The 20,118-nt window shown below is 50.9% G+C and overlaps 1 protein-coding gene across 1 annotated transcript in view; it reads left to right on the forward strand.

Moving 5' to 3' along the window:
• The first annotated feature begins 994 nt into the window (after positions 1-994).
• Positions 995-20,118, forward strand: part of SLC25A48 (solute carrier family 25 member 48) — a 43,143-nt gene continuing 24,019 nt past the window's right edge. The window contains exons 1-4 of the mRNA XM_005890394.3: positions 995-1,040; positions 4,250-4,293; positions 9,173-9,244; positions 11,470-11,728. Of these exons, the coding sequence (XP_005890456.3) occupies positions 995-1,040; positions 4,250-4,293; positions 9,173-9,244; positions 11,470-11,728 (421 nt within the window). The remainder of the gene's footprint in view (positions 1,041-4,249; positions 4,294-9,172; positions 9,245-11,469; positions 11,729-20,118) is intronic.

Below are 20,118 nucleotides of genomic sequence, written 5' to 3' on the forward strand. Positions count from 1 at the left end.
TGCTGTAGGAGTAAGCCCAGGCACAGTGAAGATGCCTGATTTCAGTGCTCAGGACATGTTGGACATTATTAAGATAGTATTTAGAGACGATTTGGAGCCCACCTGGGCTAGGTATTTTCCACACATTATTTCAGTGATTCAGGAACAGACCAGATTTTGAAACCTGGGGGCTTGCGAAAGATGTGGAAGGTGGGGCAGGATAGAGCCCCTGACTGCTAAAGTTGTTATGGAAAATTGTCCTTTGTATTTTATTGAGAAGCTGTCCATGGCTTTCAATCAGCTCACAGAATTGAGAACTTCCGATTTAGTTGATAGTTGGATGTGTGTGCATGCTAAGTCGCTTCAGTCGTGTCCGACTCCTACCCCATGGACTGGAGACCACCAGGCTCCTCCGTCCATGGGATTCTCCAGGCAAGAATACTGGAGTGGGTTGCCATTCACTTCTGCAGGGGATCTTCCCAACCCAGGGATCAAACCTGCCTCTCCTGTAAGTCCTGTGTTGCAGGCAGATTATTGACAACTGAGCCACCAGGGAAGCCCTGATAGTTGGGCATTCAATTACAATTATTTCAGCTCTGTTTTAGCTGAAAAGAAGATGTGTCCATCCAGCTAAATAATTCAGTCACAGAGTGACCTTTGTGTTTGTAATCAAATACTTCCCGACCTCAGATAGGGCCTTCCTCTTTACCTCTTGTCGTTTGAAAAACATCCCTGAAATAATTTTCAGTGTCTCAGAGACGTGAATAACTGCAGGTGGATACTCCCTCGCTGGCCCGCGCTCTGTGCCTTTAAGGTCCACTGGGGGCGTGATGTCAGCCGCCCGCGGGCACCCGAAGCGGGGAGTGGGGCAGCCCGGTGTGGAGGAGGACCTGCCTGCAGGGAATCCGTGTCCCTGACTTAACCCGTCTGGCGCGCTTGCCCGCAGGTCCTGTCCAGAAGACACTGAATGGGCACTGACCCAGCTCCGGGAAAGCGAGGCGCCGCGGCCGGGGCCATGGGCAACTTCCAACTGGAAGACTTTGTCGCGGGCTGGATCGGAGGTGAGCGCACCCCAGGACGGGAGGGATGGAGGGACCCCCAGAGGTGAGTGTGGACGGGGACAGCTCTGCGCGACAGGAAGAGAGCGAGGCGGCGGGCGCTGCACGGACGGAGTCTCCACGCGGTGCCTGATTTGGGAGCTCAGCTACTGCCCACACACTACCCAGGCGCGCGCCGCCCGCTGCCAGGCTGGTCTTGTGGCTCCTCGCCTGCTGCCGCGAGCCCCACTCAGATTCTTCCGGAGCCTGCGATTGCCTCAAACTTCAGGTTTACAAAACTTGATCCTGATCCGTAATGATTAAACCGCCCATCAAAGTGGACAGCCAATGGAGCATCCCGGCGTGTACACTCCCTTCGGCGCCCTGATGCGCACCTGAATTTGGGCACTCCTGGGAACTTGTAGGTGAGGGTGGCGCTTGACCACCGCACGCTCCGCGCGCAGGATGCGGAGCCCGGCACCACGGTCAGGCTGGCTTTCGGGCGTCCGGCTGTTGGGGGAGCTGGAGCGCAGAGCTGGGGACCCAGTACCGGCAGCAGACGCCCCCTGCCAGACGGGAAACCCTTACGGTTTGCAGCTGCTGCCAACTGTCACACCTCTCCTCTGGCACGGTTGGGCCGGCTGATCCCTACCTACCGCTCCTGGAGCCGCTGTCTGCTGGATGTGTTTGCTTGGGCAAGAGTCACATCCACTGCCTCCCTTCTTCATTCTTCTCTGTCCAGTAGGGGGTCGGTCTGTCCCTCCTCTTAGTTCAGCTATTGGAGGTTTGAGAGACTTCGCTTATTGTAAAATACAGTCTTTCTTTTGGCTCCATCTAAGAGGATCATTGGGTTTCCCTGGTGGCTCAGCGGTAAAGAATCCACCTGCAATGCAGGAATCACAGGAGACATAGGTTTGATCCCTCGGTTGGGAAGATCCTCTGGAGGAGGGCATGGCAACCCACTCCAGTATTCTTGCCTGGAGAATCCTACGGACAGAGGACCCTGGAGGGCTACAGTTCATGGGGTTGCAGAGTCAGACAGGACTGAAGTGACTTAGCATGCATGCACACAAGAGGATCATCAGAAAAGAAATGTTGATGAATGCAGCCGCTCCCCAAAGACAGAGTAAAATACTGACATGCTTAGGTAGAGGCTGTGGCCATCGTGTTTGTGCCCCACCAAGTGTCCTAGGTGTGGAGACCAGGAGACTTGTAGGAAAGGGAAAAACAGAAACAGCATCTGGAATGGGGGGTTCCTCTTCTGGTGGCCTCTCCCACCTAGCAGGAGGCCATGTCTGTCCCCCACAGGTGGCTGTAGGGCTCCTGTCTCTCACCCTCCCAAGCAGAGGTAATTTCTTTCACTGGGGACAGTTCTGTTGCACAGGCTCCCTTGGGTAGGGCTAAATTTACCAGTCAAGGGGCTGTGCCCAGAGACCCAGTGGGCACACCCAGGCCCTCTTCAGACAACCTTTCAGCTGTTGAGAGGGAGAGACTTTCCTTGACTGCCCCTTCAGTAGTCTGACCAACTTCAGTAGGGCTGCCCCGGGTGTAATTTGAGAAATGTCCTGGTGGGTGAGGCTACCAGAGTGGCTCAAAATCTCTGATGACACAAAGACTCTCTCCACCTCACATGGCAAGTAGTGGGTCATCCTTTATTCTGAGATTGGTCTTACTTTGTTTACGTCAACAGAGTTTTGCTTCCATGAAATGAAGATGAATGTAGTAGCAGGGAATACTTAATAAGTATCAGGTGCTGTCGGAGAAGGCAATGGCACCCTACTCCAGTACTTTTGCCTAGAAAATCCCATGGACGGAGGAGCCTGGTAGGCTGCAGTCCATGGGGTCGCTGGAGTCGGACACAACTGAGCGACTTCACTTTCACTTCTCACTTTCATGCATTTGAGAAGGAAATGGCAACCCACTCCAGTGTTCTTGCCTAGAGAATCCCAGGGACGGGAAGCCTGGTGGGCTGCCGTCTATGGGGTCGCGCAGGGTCAGACACGACTGAAGCGACGCAGCAGCAGCAGCAGGTGCTGTTTAAACACTATCTGTGTGCTCAGTTGCTCAGTTGTGTCTGACTCTTTGTGACCCCATGGACTGTAGCCCGCCAGGCTCCTCTGTCCATGGGATTCTCCAGGCAAGAATAGTGGAGTGGGTTGCCATTTCCTCCTTCAGAGGATGTTCCCGACTCAGGGATTGAACCCACATCTCCTGTGTCTCCTGCACTGGCAGGTGGATTCTTTACCACTGTGACACTTGGGAAGCCCCTAAATGCTATATGGTTACTTTTAAAGCAACTTTATTGAGGTTATTTTACATATCATAAAATCCACTCACTTCAAGTGTACAATTTAGTGATTATTAGTAATTTTACTAGGTGGTGCAACCATTACTGTAAGTTAGCTTTAGAACATTTCATCCCCCAGTAAGATCCCTCACACCTATTTATTGTGAAACCCCATTCCATTCCTCACCCTCTGAGCAACCACTAATCTACTTTCGGAATCTGTTATAAATCTATTGTCATGGAGATTTCCCTCTATGTTTTAGTATATGATTTCTGTAATTTTAGTGCTTCTGGATAGGTCTTTGGTTTCTTTTGAGTTAACTTTGTCTACGGTATGAAAGTGAAAGTCGCTCAGTTATGTCCAACTCTTTGTGACTCCCTTGGATTACAGAGTCCATGGAAGTCTCCAGGCCAGAATACTGGAGTGGCTAGCCATTCCCCTTCTCCAGGGGATCTTCCCAACCCAGAGATCAAACCCAGGTCTCCCGCATTGCAAGTGGATTCTTTACCAGCTGAGCCACAGGAGGAAGCCCAAGAATACTGGAGTGGGTAGCCTATCCCTTCTCCAGCAGATCTTCCTGACCCAGGAATCAAACCAGGGTCTCTTGCATTGCAGGCAGATTCTTTACCAACTGAGCTATCAGGGAAGCCCCTATATGGTATGAGGGAGAGGTCTAACTTTATTCTTTTGCATTGATACCCAGTTATCCCAGCACCTTTACCTCCCTTTCTATAGCGTACTTGTCCTGGAGGCAAGGCCCAAGTTTTACTCCATTCTCTTTGCCTTGCTCTGTGTGTGAGCCCATGCCTGAGGGTCCCTTCTGATGACTGGGCATGGACTGAGCAAGTGAATATAAGTGCCTGGGTCCTCTGTTCTGTCTTCGAACAGCTGGTGCAAGTTCGAAGTCCAGGGGCTGAGTAACCAGCAAGTCTTCTTGATCCCCAGGTGCAGCCAGCGTCATCGTCGGCCACCCTCTGGATACAGTCAAGGTATGGTAGCCATGTCACCACTACCTTTTGGAAAGAGGCCTGGAGCTAGTCTGCGTCCAGTAGTGTGCCTGCTGTTTCTGATCCCCAGAAGGTCTCCAGCCCAGGGCCAGCTCTCTGTGCCAGTCCATGGGGGTGGAGAGCTAGGAGGCCCGGCCTGGAATGCTCTACCCTCATTGCTTGGCAGTGATTTTGTTTTCATGAATGCTCCGTTTCTGCCTCTAGGTTCTCAGGAGCTTCAGGGGAGGGGGTGAGGGCACTGGGAGTGTTCTCCTGCAAGCCTCTGTGAAACTAAGGAACCAGAAAAGGCTTCCAGTGTGAAGTGGCATCTGAACCAGCATCTAAGGTCAGGCGATTGGAAGAGATATCCCAGGCACGGAGAACAGAACGGGCAAAGGCACTGAAGTGGGGAGGCCGTCTGGGGGTCACGCTTAGGAAAGGCCAACGTGGCCAGTTTTGCTGATGCCTCAGGTTTCTGAAAGCAGCTACGGATCAGAATCCAGGAAGGGTAGGTGGTCAGTCAATCCTTGTAGGCCTTGAATATCAGCTTAGGACTCTGGACCTAGGTTGGGAACGGGAAGCCACGGTAACTTGATGGAGCCAGCAAAGCCCCTTAGCATTGGAATCACCCACGCCCCTTGTTCTACAGGTGTGGAAACTGGCCCAGAAAGGGGAAGGGCTCACCCCAGGTCACGACAAGTTGAAGCACTGAGAAGTGAGGTGCTACAAAGGGACATCTGACTCCACCCCTACCCCTGCCTCCTGTCCCCTTGCTAAGCAGCACTCACAGTTATACCCTGAGAAGGTGGCCGCTAATAGTGCCTCCTCACCTTGACTTTCACGTGCGTATCTAATGCTCTGCCAGGATTGTGCACAAAGAGGAACCTCTCAGGCCCTCCTCCAGGGGCCGCTGCGGCCCCCTTTCTCCCCATCTTCCTCCCCATGTGACTCTGGGCCCCTCCTCCGTCAGAGCCCAGGCCTGCTCTCTTCTGATGGGGAGGTCAGCCTACATGTCTAAATAGTTGAAGGTATTTCCTGGCTCCTCGACTCCCTCACACAAGCCCAGCCTTTTGCTCATATATTAAACACATCCTGGATGCTTTCTCCAGGGCAGAGGTGGTGGACAAAGCAAGTCCGGTCCCTGCCCCTGCAGATCTAACAGCCATGTTTTTGACCCAGGCAACCACAGCCAGTGTGTTTCCCCGATAGAGTATCCTTCCCTCACCCACAGCCTGGTCAGGGGCTGGTAGAGCCTGTTTGGAAGCCCCATCCTCATCTCCTGCCCCTGGCGTGGCAAGCCTAGCCACCCTGTGCCACATGTCAGCTGTAAAGGATAAGACTCTCCTCCTTTTCTCCACTCGTCCCCCTGAACCTCTACAGGGAAGCTTTCCCAACACATAAAAATCTAGTCTTTGTTCCACCTAAGAACCTCTCTGTTGAGAGTACCAGCCTGATGATGCCACCTTCCATGGCTGGCCTCTGAGTCCAGCCCGGGGCTGGCCTGGGGCCCTTGTTTCTCTCTAGAACATTTTCTTTCCTTCTGGCTGGCATTTACTCTAGAGTTCCTATTCACTGAGAAAGGTCTGGGCCAGAGTCCTAGAGTCAGAATAGCCTGGAGTCCAGTTCCCACTTTCTGTATTTTCTCCCTGAACCTCGCCAAGCCTCAGTTTCCTCATCTATAAAGTGGACTGTGAGCCCCTTCCCCCAGTGGGGCTGTCATGAAGACTGTCACGTTGGCAGCGAGGGTAGAGCAGTGAGCGAGCCTTTCTGTCCTGAAGAACACACATGCTGGAGTGTGGTGATGCAGACAAGCGACTTGTCCCCAGGCTCCCCCTGAAAGAGCCAAGCTGGAAGGATCCAGGCTGCTGACCTGGGGCAGAGACTCCCACCCTACAGGTGGGAGAGCCAGGCTGGCTGCTTGGGGCAGCAGGGCTGGGGTCAGGGTTCACTGCGGGCTCCTGGCACACCTGGTATGCTTAAAGTTTATGTCTGATGCAGTGTGACCAGGGTTTTCTAATCAGGGCTCAGTTCTCTATAGACCAGCGAGAACACTGTAAGAAAATAAATTTGCATTGTTTTAAGCCACTAAATTTATCATATGTTGTTACGGCAGCAATCAGAAACCTACACAGGGAATCAGTTTTTTCATCAGTGAGGTGGGGATAATATCCACACCTCATAGCATTTGTGGGATTCTGTGAGATAAGTTCCATAAGATGCCCAGTATTTCCCCACGTATGCAGTAGGCGCATATTATGTGCTAGCTCCTGTTGCAATTGGAGAACCTAGAGGCTTGAGCTGTGCTGCTGGCATGGGTGTCAACTTCCTCAAGGGCTGACAGATCTTTGCTCTGGTCTAGGCCCAGGGTGGAATATGCCCTGGGCTTTTCTGTGGCCTTACTTAGACCCTCTGCCTGTCTACAGATACCCCAGTCAGCGGAGTCAGCCTCCATTAGAGTACGCCATCATCTCATCCTCCAGCCCCTCAGTCAGTAAGTGCAAAGGGCCGAGTGCCAGGGCCATGCTCTGCTCCAGGGATGAAAGGAAAATACAAGATGGCCCTGTTCCACAGGGGGAACCCAAATACCCTACAAAGCCAACGGAGGTGACAGAATTCCAGCAGAGCTATTTTATATCCTAGCAGACGATGCTGTTAAAGTGCTGCACTCAATATGTCAGCAAATTTGAAAAACTCAGCACTGGCCACAGGACTGGAAAAGACCAGTTTTGTTCCATTTCCAAAGAAGAGCAATGCCAAAGAATATTCAAACTCCTGTACAATTGCATTCGTTTCACCTGCTAGCAAGGTTATGCTCAAAATCCTTCAAGCTAGGCTTCAGTAGTTATGTGAACTGAGAACTTTCCAATGTGTAAGCTGGGCTTCAGAGAGGCAAAAGAACCAGAGATCAAATTGCCAACATTCATTGGACCATGGAGAAAGCAAAGGAGCTCCAGAAAAAACATCTACTTCTGTTTTATTGACTATGCTAAAGCCTTTGACTATGTGGATCACCACAAATTGTGGAAAATTCTTAAAGAGATGGGAATAACAGACCACCTTACCTGTCTCTTAATAAACTTGTATTAGGGTCAAGAAGCAACAGTTAGAACTGGACATGGAACAACTGACTGGCTCAGGATTGGGAAAGGAATATGTCAAGGCTGTGTATTGTCACCTTGCTTATTTAACTTCTATGCAGAGTACATCATGCAAAATGCCAGGCTGGATAAAGCACAAGCTGGAATCAAGATTGCTGGGAGAAATATCAACAACCTCAGAAATGCAGATAATACCACTCTAATGGCAGAAACTGTAGAGGAAGCAAAAAGCTTCTTGATGAGGGTGAAAGAGGAGAGTGAAAATCTGGCTTGAAACTGAACATTCAAAAAACTAAGATCATGGCATCCGGTCACATCACTTCATGGCAAATAGAAGGGGAAAAAGTGGAAACAGTGACTAATTTTATTTTCTTGGGTTCCAAAATCACTGTGGACAATGGCTGCAGCCATGAAATGAAAAAAAAAAAAAAAAAGTTTGCTCCTTGGAAGGAAAACTATGACAAATCTAGACAGTGTATTAAAAAGCAGAGACATTACTTTACCATAAAAGGTCCATACAGTCAAAGCTATGATTTTTCCAATAGTCATGTATGGATGTGAGAGTTGGACCATAAAGAAGACTGAGTGCTGAAGAATTGATGCTTTCGAACTGTGGTGTTGGAGAAGACTCTTGAGAGTCCCTTGAACTGCAAGATCAAACCAGTCAATCCTAAAGGAAATCAGCCCTGAATATTCATTGGAAGAACTGATGCTGAAGCTGAAGCTCCAATACTTTGGCCACCTGATATGAAGAGCCAACTCATTGGAAAAGACCCTGATGCTGGGAAAGATTGAAGGCAAAAGGAGAAGGGGGCAGCAGAGGTCAGATAACATCACTGACTCAATGGACATGAGTTTGAGCAAACTCTGGGAGGTGGTGAAGGACAGAGGAGCCTGGCGTGCTGCAGTCCATGGGGACACAAAGAGTATGACATGACTTAGCGATGGAATAGCAACAACAGCAAAACAGATAGGCAGATCACATCACTGGAGCACTGAAGTTCAGACCCAAAAGATGAGCTGAAGAAGCTGAATAAAGAGCCTTCCAGGGGAGAAATGTAGGTGGAATGTTCTGGAAGCAGGAAGAAACTGATGGTCCAGGGTCCAGGAATGTGTTAAGTGATAGGCACAGCAGATGTGGAGGAAATTGCCTGGAGGTGGTGAGAGGCACCACAGAGGCACCACCCAGGACCTCTGTGGTGCTGGTTCAGGGTGGGATTTTTCCGATTTTGGAGGGAGGCCTCTGCAGAGCTTGATACAGCAGTGACAAACATTCATCGTTGTTTGGAAAAGATGTTGTGTCGATACAGAAAAAGGAGTGAGCAGGGGAGCAGGAGGCCATCGAGGAGCCCAGTGCATCACTGCGGGGATAGATACGGGGGTTCTGTATTTGTCAGGAGGTGAGGTGAGCAGGCCACTCCCAGGAGTATTTGGGAGGACAGGGTGCTGGACAGCAGACAGGCTGGAGCCACAGGTTAGCTCTTGTATTCAAGATGCAGCAAAACCATATGTCTCCAAACCAGTGTTGTTCTTGTGCAACAAACTGGCCTGTCTTCTTCTCTCAGCTCGAGGGGCCTCCTGCTGTATTTAGCAAGGGGTGAATGGGATGTGTAGGGAGGCGGTGCGGGTAGAAGACGGAAGGCCAGCCAGGCTGGGACGGGGTCACAGGGGCAGGCCTTCCCCTCTCTGGGGCCCTGTGCTGGGAGCCCAGTATCGTGGGAGTGGTGGGGACATGACCTGTCTCCACCTGGCCCTCAGGCCCTTGCCTTTGCCTCTCTCCGCAGGCTCGCCTGCAGGCCGGCTCTGGCTATGGGAGCACCCTCAGCTGCATTCGCACGGTGTACAGGAGGGAGAGTGTAAGTGCTCCTGGAGGGAAGGTTCTCCTGGGGACCAAAGTCACGTCCTCACCCCCTGTTCATGATGCTCATCACCTTTGGCTCAATGTTCCCTGTTCATCTCACACCACTCCTCAAATATTATGTATTACCTAAACTTAACCCTGTCCCTGGGTGCAATAGTATTGAGGGAAAAAACTGTGCGTCATCTCTCTGGAGAAATGTTGAGGCACTTAGAAACATGGAGTGGAAAATTCCTGCAGAAACAGGGTGACCTGTCAGGTTTTCAAAACCAGATGAGTGGCAGGTAGGCCATGTGTTCACGAGCTCCCTTTATCCCAGAGTGGGGCGAGGGGTGGGAGTGGGGTGATTCTTCTGGTCCCAGGCACCCAGAGCAGGATTGTATCACACGTCACTCCAGACCAGGGGACCCAGGGGTTTTCTCTGCAGAGGAGAAAATCTGAGTAACAGATTTTGTAGAAGCATCAGGTGCCATTCTTGAGAATGAGTATGTGCTTTTTGAAGACTTTCCAAGACTCCTCCTTGGGGAATTGTCAATAAATTTTAAAAGTTAGGATGAAATGAACTATTAGTTTAAAGAAATAGGCATAAGCAGAGAACAAATATATGGATACCAGGAGATAAAATGGGGGTGGGATGAATTGGGAGATTGGGATTGATATATATATATATACACACACACATTACTATGTATAAAATAGATAACTAATGAGAACCTCCAGCATAGAACAGGGCACTCTACTCGGTGCTCTGTAGTGACCTAAAATGGGAAGGAAATCCAAAAAATTGTAGGTATATGTGTACGTATAGTTGATTCACTTTGCTGTAGAGCAGAAACTAACACAACATTGTAAAGCAATTACACTCCGATAAAAATTAATTAAAAAAAAAAAGAAATAGGTGTAAGCCCTGTGGCAGCACTGGGCTTTTCCTTGAGTCACTGGGAACGTGACCCCCTTATTGACCTCTGTCCCCACCAGGCTCCCTCCTGGGAAGTGGCCTGGAGCTCAGGAGTCTCCTGCTTGCACCTGGAGTTTCTTCTCCTTGGTTGAAGTGTGTCTTGTGTCTGCATGTTGTTCTGATTCTCTGGATGGTCTGCTCAGGGTGAGCCCTGCAAACCCAGCACTAGCTGTTCTGGTGTAATGTTGTCCTACTCCTCCATCCTCTGAATGGCAGCTGTTGATTCTCCTTTTTGGGACATGTGCCCTGGGGTTTCTGTGGGGACTGTTGCCATTCCTCTAAGACACGGTGGTTCAAAGCTAAGCGATGTCCCGAGTTATCTGAGGGGCCTTGTAGAGGAGGAGTCTGGAGTATGGTGAGTGCATGCATGTGTGTTTGCATGCACATGCGTGTGTGGACGCTTGTGTGAGGTGGTGTCCAGGCTCTTGTAAACAGGGTGCAGGCATGCAGGTCAGGCTGAACTGGCTTGAGTACAGCCTGGAGTTTTTACAATTGCTTCCCAGTGCTTTTTCACCTTTGGTGCCCTGTATGTGGCTCTGACTCCTCCAAGGGCCTCTGGAATTTTCCAGGCTCAGTGGCACATCTGTGGTGTCTGCTGAGAATGCAGGATGTGTGTACAGAAGCCTTTCATGCTGTTCATTCGGGGATTCTCCCTCCAGCTCTGTCCCAACAAACGCACATGCTCAGGGGCACCCAGCTACCTGCTGGCCCAGGTGCCCCTGGCAGGGCTGTGGACCCTTCACACCCCACTACTACAGACTTAGCACATTATATTTTACTTGCCTGTCAGTCTGTCTGCCTGGGTCCCTTCCTCCCCCGCCTCCAGATTGTGAGCTCAGGGCAGGCGTAAAGTGCTTCTTTCTTGTCCTGCAGGGCCTGGCGCGTGCCCAGAGAATGCTTTTGTTGGAGTGGCACATGAGCAGGGAGCATGTGGTGCTTGGCAAGCCCACTGCCCACTGGGCCTCCATGGGCTGCCCTCGGCCACAGGAACCCTGCCGCTCTGGTGACAAATGCAGGTCCCAGGCCCAGCGCACCGTGGCTCAAGAAACAGCTTCATGTAGAAGCCAGTTCCTCCTCAGGGCAAGGATGCTCTCTTGCTCCCCTGTTTCTCCTTTCACATCAGCGCCCTCTTATTCTTTCCATCGACATACTGGCTTGCTTTTCCTGTGGTGTCTCCCCTACCAGGCCATGGGCTCCAGGAGGGCAAGGTCTGTTCCAGGGGTGGCATAGGCCCTCATGCATCCTCCTCCTGGGTCTCCCCACAGGTGTTTGGCTTCTTCAAGGGCATGTCCTTCCCCCTTGCCAGCATCGCTGTCTACAACTCGGTGGTGTTTGGGGTCTTCAGCAACACACAGAGGTTCCTCAGCCACCACCGGTGCCGGGAGCCTGAGGCTGGCCCACCCCACGTGCTGTCTGACCTGCTTCTGGCCAGCATGGTGGCCGGCGTGGTCTCTGTCGGGCTGGGTGCTCCCGTGGACCTCATCAAGATCCGGCTGCAGATGCAAACACAGCCATTTCAGGAAGGTAAGAGGCCGGGGAGGTGGCCTGGTGTCTGGGCACCTGTGACCCTCTCATGGCTTCCTAGATCTGGGATTTGGTTAATATCCTTTTTATGGAGCAGGGCATCTATGTCAAATCATTTTTATTGATAGTGGTAACTCTCATTGGTCAAGGGTTTACTATGTACCAGACGTTTGTGAAGAGCCCCACATATGTTCTCTTAATTCGTCTCAGAACAATTTCCTGAGGCGGGAGCTGTGGTTGTTTCCATTTTGCAGATGAGAAAACTGAGGCTCCCAGAGGTTGAGATACTTATTCAAGGACACACAGTTCATGACTGGCCAGTCAGCACCAGCTTTATAGTTTGTAGCCCCTGGCATGAAACAAAAATAGTATCTTGATTTCAAATTAGTAAGAATTTTAAGAGGGCAAGAGCAGAGCATTAAGTCAAGTGAGGGGCCCTGTGTGACTGTCCAGGTCTCAGAACCACACCTGCCCCTCACACCAAGGAGTGCAGCCAGGAGGCCTTGAGCTGGGTTGGCTGCTGCTTCATGAAGTGGGTGCCCCCACCGTGCCATCCACATTCCATTAGAGTTTCATTTCTTATCTCTGTGTAGCTAGCTACTCTGCCCCATGGTGAGCTGGAGCTGACATCTCCTCCCTGCTGGAAAGAGGTGCGTGCCTCTTCTCCTGGGACCAGTTTTGATAAAGGAGGTTGGAAAGAACAAGAAGGCACTTACTGTGTGGACAGAAAGGGCCAGCTGTAGAGAAAGGATGAGCTGGGGGTTCTTAGACAAATTCCAATACCTTGGAGTTTGGTCCTTGGCTCTCATTTTACTCTGCCTCCTCAGGGAGGATACCATCCCTTTCTGGGCCTCAGTCTCCTTATCTGTATGATGGAAGGACTGCGTCTTGGTCCTTCCTGTGACCTCAGATATATACCTGACAGATGTTGTGGATAAGACCCCTCTGCTTGGCCACCTTCTAAGTGGCCTCCCTGTGAGCCTTCTGCCCACAGAGGCTGGGTGGGGAGTCAGCTGTGCTGGCCCATGGCTGAAGCCCCAGAAGGTCACTCAGGAGCATCCTGGGCCAGTGCCTCTCCTCCCCCGACTGCTACCCAGGCTCCTTGGTTCACCTGCCCTCCCTGCTCAGCTGGGCAGGTGTCCAGGGCAGGTCTGCACACACTCCAAGCATGGTGCTGCTGCTCCTCACAGGGGCCCCTCCTACCCCAAGAACAGGAGTCACAGCTGCTAGGTGCTCAGTGCCCCAGGGCCCATGGTCCCTGTGAGCATGCAGAGAGATGCAGGGCAACACTGAGATGGTTCACCCAGAGAGTCACGGAGTGTGCCCCCCTGGGGGCCACCGAGGAGATGCAGCGCAGGGGCATCCGCACCCCCACCTGCCTAACACGCTGAGTCATGTCTTGGTGCCTTTCAGTTTGACCAAAGGGTTGCACCTCTGAGAAGAGTTCGAAGCTCACTGATATGGTCCTGTGTTAGAGGCAGAAGCAAAAATGTAGAGAAATGAAGGGGCATTGTGAGCAGGCCTAGAGCGCAGGAGTCCTGACCCCCAGGCTGGTTTTTTGTGCTCTCCTGTCTACTTTCTCAAAGTTGTGTTGGTCTAGGGTGCAGAGTAGGTTTCTCTCCATAAGGCTTGGAGCTCTTTGGGGTCCATGTGTTGGATGAGTCTCAGTGATGGGGCTCCTCGGTTCATGGGGGCAGCCCTGCCCACTTCACAACCAAGGCGCCTCATCCCGGGAAGGGGAGGAGAGCGGGGCAGGTGTGCATGTGTACCTGTGAGGGCCCCCAGCCAGCCTGGACACCCAGGGAGAGTGCTGGGACACAGGATGCCGGGACATTCGGAGACAAGTTCATCGGTGAACTTTCTTGACAGTGTTGGGTTCCATCCTCTGTTCTTCCCTCGCCCACCTACACTTTCCCTGAAGAGGGTTCTAGAATGGTGGCTGACTTAGCAGGCTAAGACCTGAGCTACAGGAGTCCTGAAGCCAGACTAGAAGTCTCCGTGACTAGAGGAAGGACGGGAGCAGCTCCAGAATAGCCAGACCCAAGAAAGGCCCCACCCCTGGGTGTGCAGGAGCCTGACTTTTAGGGAGCGGAGCAGCCTCCATTAGCAGCTGCCAAAGCTGCTAAGTGCTCATCGTGTCCTGACACTGTGTTAAGTGCTGTTTACGGATGGCCCCATTTAACATCCCCCCGACAGTGTGAGGTTCATTTACCCGATACACAGTAGTTATGCACTTGCTGTGTGCCAGGCCTATGGCTAAGTGCTGAGACCACAGTGGTGGACAGAAGACTCTGTCCTGTTCCTCTTGCAGCTCTCCGTCCAGCAAACAGGCAGACAGGCATTGGGCCACTCCAGATAGGGTGGGGGAGAGTGGAGGAGGTTCTCAGCCAGGCTGGGGGTCAGGAAGGGCTTTGGGGAAGGTGGTGGGAGGGGTCAAAAGAGGGCCTGGAGGTCAGGACTGGGCACCTGCTCAAGGCCACACTGAGGGCCACCTGTGCCTGCTCGCCTGGGCCCTGGGGGCCTGGGGCAGAACTCCCTAGAACTGCCATCTGGGACGTCAAGACTCTTGTGGAGCCCTTGTTAGCTGGATAAGCCCTCTGAGCAGGGAGGATGTGGGAACGTGCGGCTCTATTCCTCCCCAGCATCTCATCCTACTCCTGTATGGATGGGGACCATGGCCCAGGTTGTAAGTTTATCTGTGATACCAGAAGGAAACCGGTTCTTAAGCAAACCCCTTTAGGCAGCAACAGAAAATGAAAATGCACTTGTTCTGTCCTTTCCAGGGTGCCAGGAAGCTAGCCTTTAGGGAATTCAGGGAAGGCTCTTAAAAAGAGACCAGGGGAGGCCCTGCACACAGAAAAACTTTTCTCAGCCCTTCTAAGCTCGAAGTCATCAGCACCTGGTCCCAGCGGGTTATCTGACAGTGCAAACACAAAGGAGTTGACCCGAGTGTGCGGAGAGAAGGTAGAAACCAAGGCTGGAGGGTCCCCCTCGGCTGTGCCCCTAGAACCTCCAATCTGGACTAAGGCAGAACACTCCTGGCCGTGGGGGCAAGGAGCCAGTGTTTACTCAAGCTTACCTTGTGGCAGGCACTGTGTAAAGAGCTCATTGTGTTTAATAGTCACAAAAACCCAGTTCCTGGACATTTACAAAGGGGAGACAGAGGCACAGGGAGATTCCACTGCCTGCCCGAGGTCCCTGCCCAAATCGGGGGTGGAGCTGGGACGAGGGCCCAGGCAGGTGACTCAGGACCACTGATGCTGTTTCTGCTTCTGCCCCCAGGGTTTTGTAGAAGCTGAGGCTGCAGCGACTTTGGTAACATCTGGGCCTTTGCAGAGAATCATCATATACAAAACCAATTGCAAACTTTGAGGGAGGGAAGGGAAGTGGGAACTTGACTCTAAAATGACATTGTTCAAGTAGTGGGTGCAGCCCGTGGGCTCCAAGGGGTGGGTCTGAATTCTGTGGCTTTGGGCAGCTCTTCTCTGCATGGCCACTCTTCCTTACCTCCCTCGTCCCCTCAGATGCTTGAGAGAGGGGGCTTTGGTGACTGTGGGTGCTGGGCAGGATCAACTACTGGGGAAAAAGCAGGGGAGGCAGGTGGTGGGTCATCAGGCAGTTCTTTCTGCCCGGAATCCCTCCAGAAGTAGAGGAAGGATGTGGTTTTTCTTTCACTTGTTCCTCAGAAACCCTCTAGGCCAAAGGTAGGGGGTAGACTCGCTGGGCCCAGGCAGGAAGCATCAGTAAGCACGGGTGCCTGGAGAATGCACCCTTTTCCATTGTTTGAACACCTGCAGCCCTCCGAGCCTGTACTTCATTTTCCCCCTTCTTATAGAAAAACAAAACATGCTTACTTTCCATGTGACTCTGGTATTAGAAATGCAGTCATTTAGCCTTGGTGCCTGGGAGGCAATGGGGAGTGATGGGAAATAGTTGCAGGTTGCCCAAATCCTCTCTAAGGGGGTGGCTTCGACTCAGCTCCAGCCGACTATTGCCACACAGCCTGGATCTTAAAAAAAAAAAAAAAGAAGGCAGAGAGCTAGATTTTCCCAGGGTCTTTTAATTGGAAATTGTCAGATAATTCAATCAAAACCGAAGTCAAATGCAAACCAACATTAACACCATGCAGCCCAGACCATTGTGTGGACTAGACAGTGTAGGCTAGTGGTTAGCTGCCAGCTTGTGGTCTCTGCTCTGAGCCAAGCCCACTCTCCTTGACAACTGTGCTGAGATGGGTAAATTTAAGCTGCCTTGTGCGGGGCTTGTGGGATTGCTCATGGCTTGCAGCTTTACCCCAGAATTGCCAGTCTACTTCCTGGGTGGTGACAATGGGGGTCTATGAGAGACCACGCTCCATACTGAAGGCAGGGGCCAGAGGCCTCTGGCTTCCCTGTTTGGGGGCAGATGTCAGGTGGAATGCAGGCCATGCTGAGGTGAGAACCCAGCTCATCTGGTTGGAGACATGCAGATATAAAGCCATTGAGTTCATCCTGATTGTCTGAATGTGGAGGGAAAGAGTTTAGCCATCCAACCAAGTACAGTCACCATTAATACATTCGTGTATTTCTTCTTCCTTTTCAGTGTGCATAGATGAAATGTTTTAAGAGGTTTTACTCATATTATCTAGACAGTTTCATATCCTGTTGTTAACAGTGTAACGAACATTTTCCATGTTACTAAAATAACATTATAAAATGAAAATAGATGGATAATATTTAAAACAGATGTACAATAGTCCATAAAATACACACACGTATTTTGAGAGGGATGATATAGTGTGATAAGAATTCAGTTTCTGGGGTTAGACTACCTGCTTCTATTATCTTCACCGATCGTCAGGAAGCCTCAGTTTGTGTGCTGTGCTCAGTCGCTTCAGTAGTGTCAAACTCTTTGCAACCCTATGGACTGTAGCCCGTCAGGCTCCTCTGTCCATGGGATTCTCTAGGCATAAATATTGGAGTGGGTTGCCATTTCCTACTCCAGGGATCCCTGGATCTTTCCTATGCAGGGATCAAACCAGCATCTTTAGGTCTCCTGCTTTGGCAGGTGGGTTTTTTATTTGTTTGTTTTTTACTACTAGTGCCACCTGGGAAACGCAAGCCTCAGTTTCCTCATCTGCAATACGGGAATAACAAGAGTAGCTCATTCATAACTGGGATGGGATAGAATCATGCATAACACACGAAGATCTGAGCACAGTGTCTGATACATTGAAAACATGAGATAAATGTTAGCAATACAGTTACACTTATTATTTAGAAGTCTTCCTACTAATGTAAATATACGTTGTTTACAGTTTTTCCTGTTTTAAAAATAGTGATGTGATCAGCAAATTCGTGCATAAAGAGTTGCCTTCATTTGCAGTCATCTCCCTAAATGTGTGGGCTCTTTGATTCATGAGTAGGTCAAAGAGTATGGTCATTTTTAGGATTCTTGGTACATGTTGTGAAATTTGTTATATAGAGGGGTTTTACCAAATGATATCAGCATTTACTGAAGTTTAAAGGGAATGTCCATTTGGCATTGCCCACCCCTCATGAAAACTCCTCGGACGGCAGTTATCCTCATGAAAACGCCCAACTTCATGGAGGTTTTCTCCCCGGGGTCTCTGTCACTTGGCCTGAGTTCTTTCAGATCTGGCCTTGACAGTAAGGTGCCTGTGAAGGTGCCGTTTTCAAGTTACCATTCCCCGGGCATGAGCTGCACTAGGCGCCCTGCTGCGCCTGTGCTGGAATTCGGGGCTGAGGTCCAGGGCCAGCAGTTCTACCTGGGCCAAGTCACATCCGAGAGCCCAGTGGCCAGTGACACTCACTCCTCCCCCATCTGGGAGCTTTCAGGTCTGTCTGTGTTTTCATTAAGAACCTAATTAATGTGCAGATCACAAAGCCCTTAACACCACAGGAGGCCGGGGTTTGGGGGACTGGAGGAGGACTCAGCATTAACTCTGTGCTGACCTTTGCAGGAATTCCACCAGGCCCAGCTGGAGGCAAAGGGCTGAATGTTATACCTGCTTAAATCCTCTCTCCCATTCATTCACTAGCATTTTCCCAGTCTCTGCAATGAGCAAAGCTGAGTGGGCACATCAGGTATCAGACACACACAGGCCCTGTGTTCATGGAGCCCTCAGTCTGGTGGGGAATCAAATGTGCACCGGAGTGAGAAAGGCCTGTGGAAGACTCTGGAACCTCAGAATCTGGCTCTGCACACAAGGAAGGCTCCAGAGAGGAGTGGCTGTCAATTGGGTGCTTGAATATTGGCTAGGATTTGGAAGTGGGGAGGGGGAGGTCTTTTAGACTGAGGACCGATGGAGGGAAGGAGTCAGGGGCAGGAAGAGCGGGTCTGTGTAGGGATGAGTGGGGAAGGGTGAAAGATACAGGGTCAGGTATGAAGAGCTTGGATTATTAGCTAAGTGTGAGTTTCTGTGCTATTCTGCAGGCAGTGGGGTGTCTTGGACATCAGCATGACCTGAGCAAAGCTGTGTGTCAGGAAGTGATGAACCTGACGTTCAGAGGAATGGAAGGGGTGGGAATGGTAGAGGTAAGGAGGCTGCTGCCACAGACCAGGCGAGAGGCTGGGAACCTGTCTCAGGGCCATGGACTTTGGGAACACAGGGGAGCGGTAACTTAAAGAGGCATAGATAATGCAGAACCAACAGGCCAATAAGGAGAGAAGAAAGTGTTGAAAATGACCCAGGATTTCAAAGTTGGGTAGCGACGAGGGAGGCAGTACCACCTACAAAGGGAATGGAACAGCAGATGAAGCCTGCGAGACAGAACTTGGTGGGAGTGGGTCAGCACGCATGCTCGTTGTTGCGGTTGACGGTTTGGATCCCGGCTGGAGAGGCAGTCTCAAGTGAGAGTGTGGAGACTTGGCCTTGGTTCCTGTTCTTGGGGAGAGGGGAACTCCAGCTGAAATGTTAGGGCAGGAGATCTAGACAGGAATCTGACAGACGTAAAAGTGACAGCTGAAGTCATGACATTAAGTGCAAATGCCAAGATGAGCTGCAAAAACAAAGAGGGGACTGGCAATGAGAAAACGCTGTGAAGAAGTTTGAGAAGGAGCTGTACTGACGCTAATAGCTATAGTTAACAAGTGCCGTGCCTGGCCATGCGTTCTGTGCTAACACACACCCTGAGATTCAGTCGCCACAGCAACTCTATGAGATATGCACTGTCAGTCTCCATCTGGTGGGTGGGGAAACAGACGCTGGGTTTAAGTGACTTATCCGTGCTCTCTGGGCTATTCTGCCCCAGCCTGTGCAGTTCCACACCCTGGAAACACAGTCCTGAGAGACTAGTGTCACCATTGTGGGGAAGGAGAGGGAAGAAGGGAGAGCTGCTGAAGTCAGGGTGACAGTGAATGGAGACCAAAGAAAAAGACTCTTTTCCAAATTGGGAGAGAAGAAGGAAAGAGATAATTGAGAGAGAATTTTGAGGCAAGAGGAAGGAAGTTGAGGGAGCCTGACTACCATATTTAATATAATCTGATGGAATGAAGGGTAGAGAGTGTAGCCAGGATTCGAGGAGGAGAGGGTCCTAATATCTGGATGTGCCAAGAGGGGACATGCTGACAAGGGCTGGGTTGGATGGTAAGAGTGGGGAGTGCCAGCTGAGGGTGATCATCACTCACTCACCTGAACACAAAGCCCATTTGAGTCTGGAAGGCTGTCTGATGACAAAATGGGGTGAAACCATTTCTGCGATTTCCCTGGACCTTCAGAAATGTCTGACTGGGAAGGGCAGTAACTGTGCCTCAGAGGCCCTGACTACATCAGTTTGTCTCTTTAGCAACATAGTTTTATTGCTCCCATAAAGATGTGAGGCTGCTCAGAAGCATATTTATCTCTAGGCAGGTTAGCCATCTGATACTTTCTAAGAATTTCCCAGTTCAGGGCAGGAATGATTGATGCTAAGCTCTGTAAAGAGATATATGTTGCTCCATCAGTTTCTAAAGAAGGAAGCCTATGGGAAGGCAGGAATTCTTGGAATGTGACAAGTGGCACAGAAACCACAGTTGGGGCCTTCTTCTCAAGTAGTCTGTATGCCAATAGGAAGTGAGGGCTGGAGCAATGGCAGCCCAAAAGTGGAGGGAGGTGTTTTGTGAAGAGGCCAGGCATATAGCCATGCAGTTCAAGAGGCACCCTTGAGTTCTGGACAGTTTGAATCTTTTTCAAGCTGTGGTCTCACATAGCTTGCCAAAATTAATGAAGATGTACACAACGTAATGCACCATTGTACAAGTTGCGTACAGTAAATACAGACACACCCGTTTGTTCTTTCAATTGACAAGGGCAAATATTGTCTTGATTTCTACTTGATGCTAGTGTTGGTAGCTCTCAGTGCTGTATGGGTACCCACAGTCTTCCATAGGAGGCTTGGCAGGTCATGGCA

Source organism: Bos mutus, chromosome 7 (assembly GCF_027580195.1).
Source record: "Bos mutus isolate GX-2022 chromosome 7, NWIPB_WYAK_1.1, whole genome shotgun sequence".
Lineage (NCBI taxonomy): Eukaryota > Metazoa > Chordata > Mammalia > Artiodactyla > Bovidae > Bos > Bos mutus.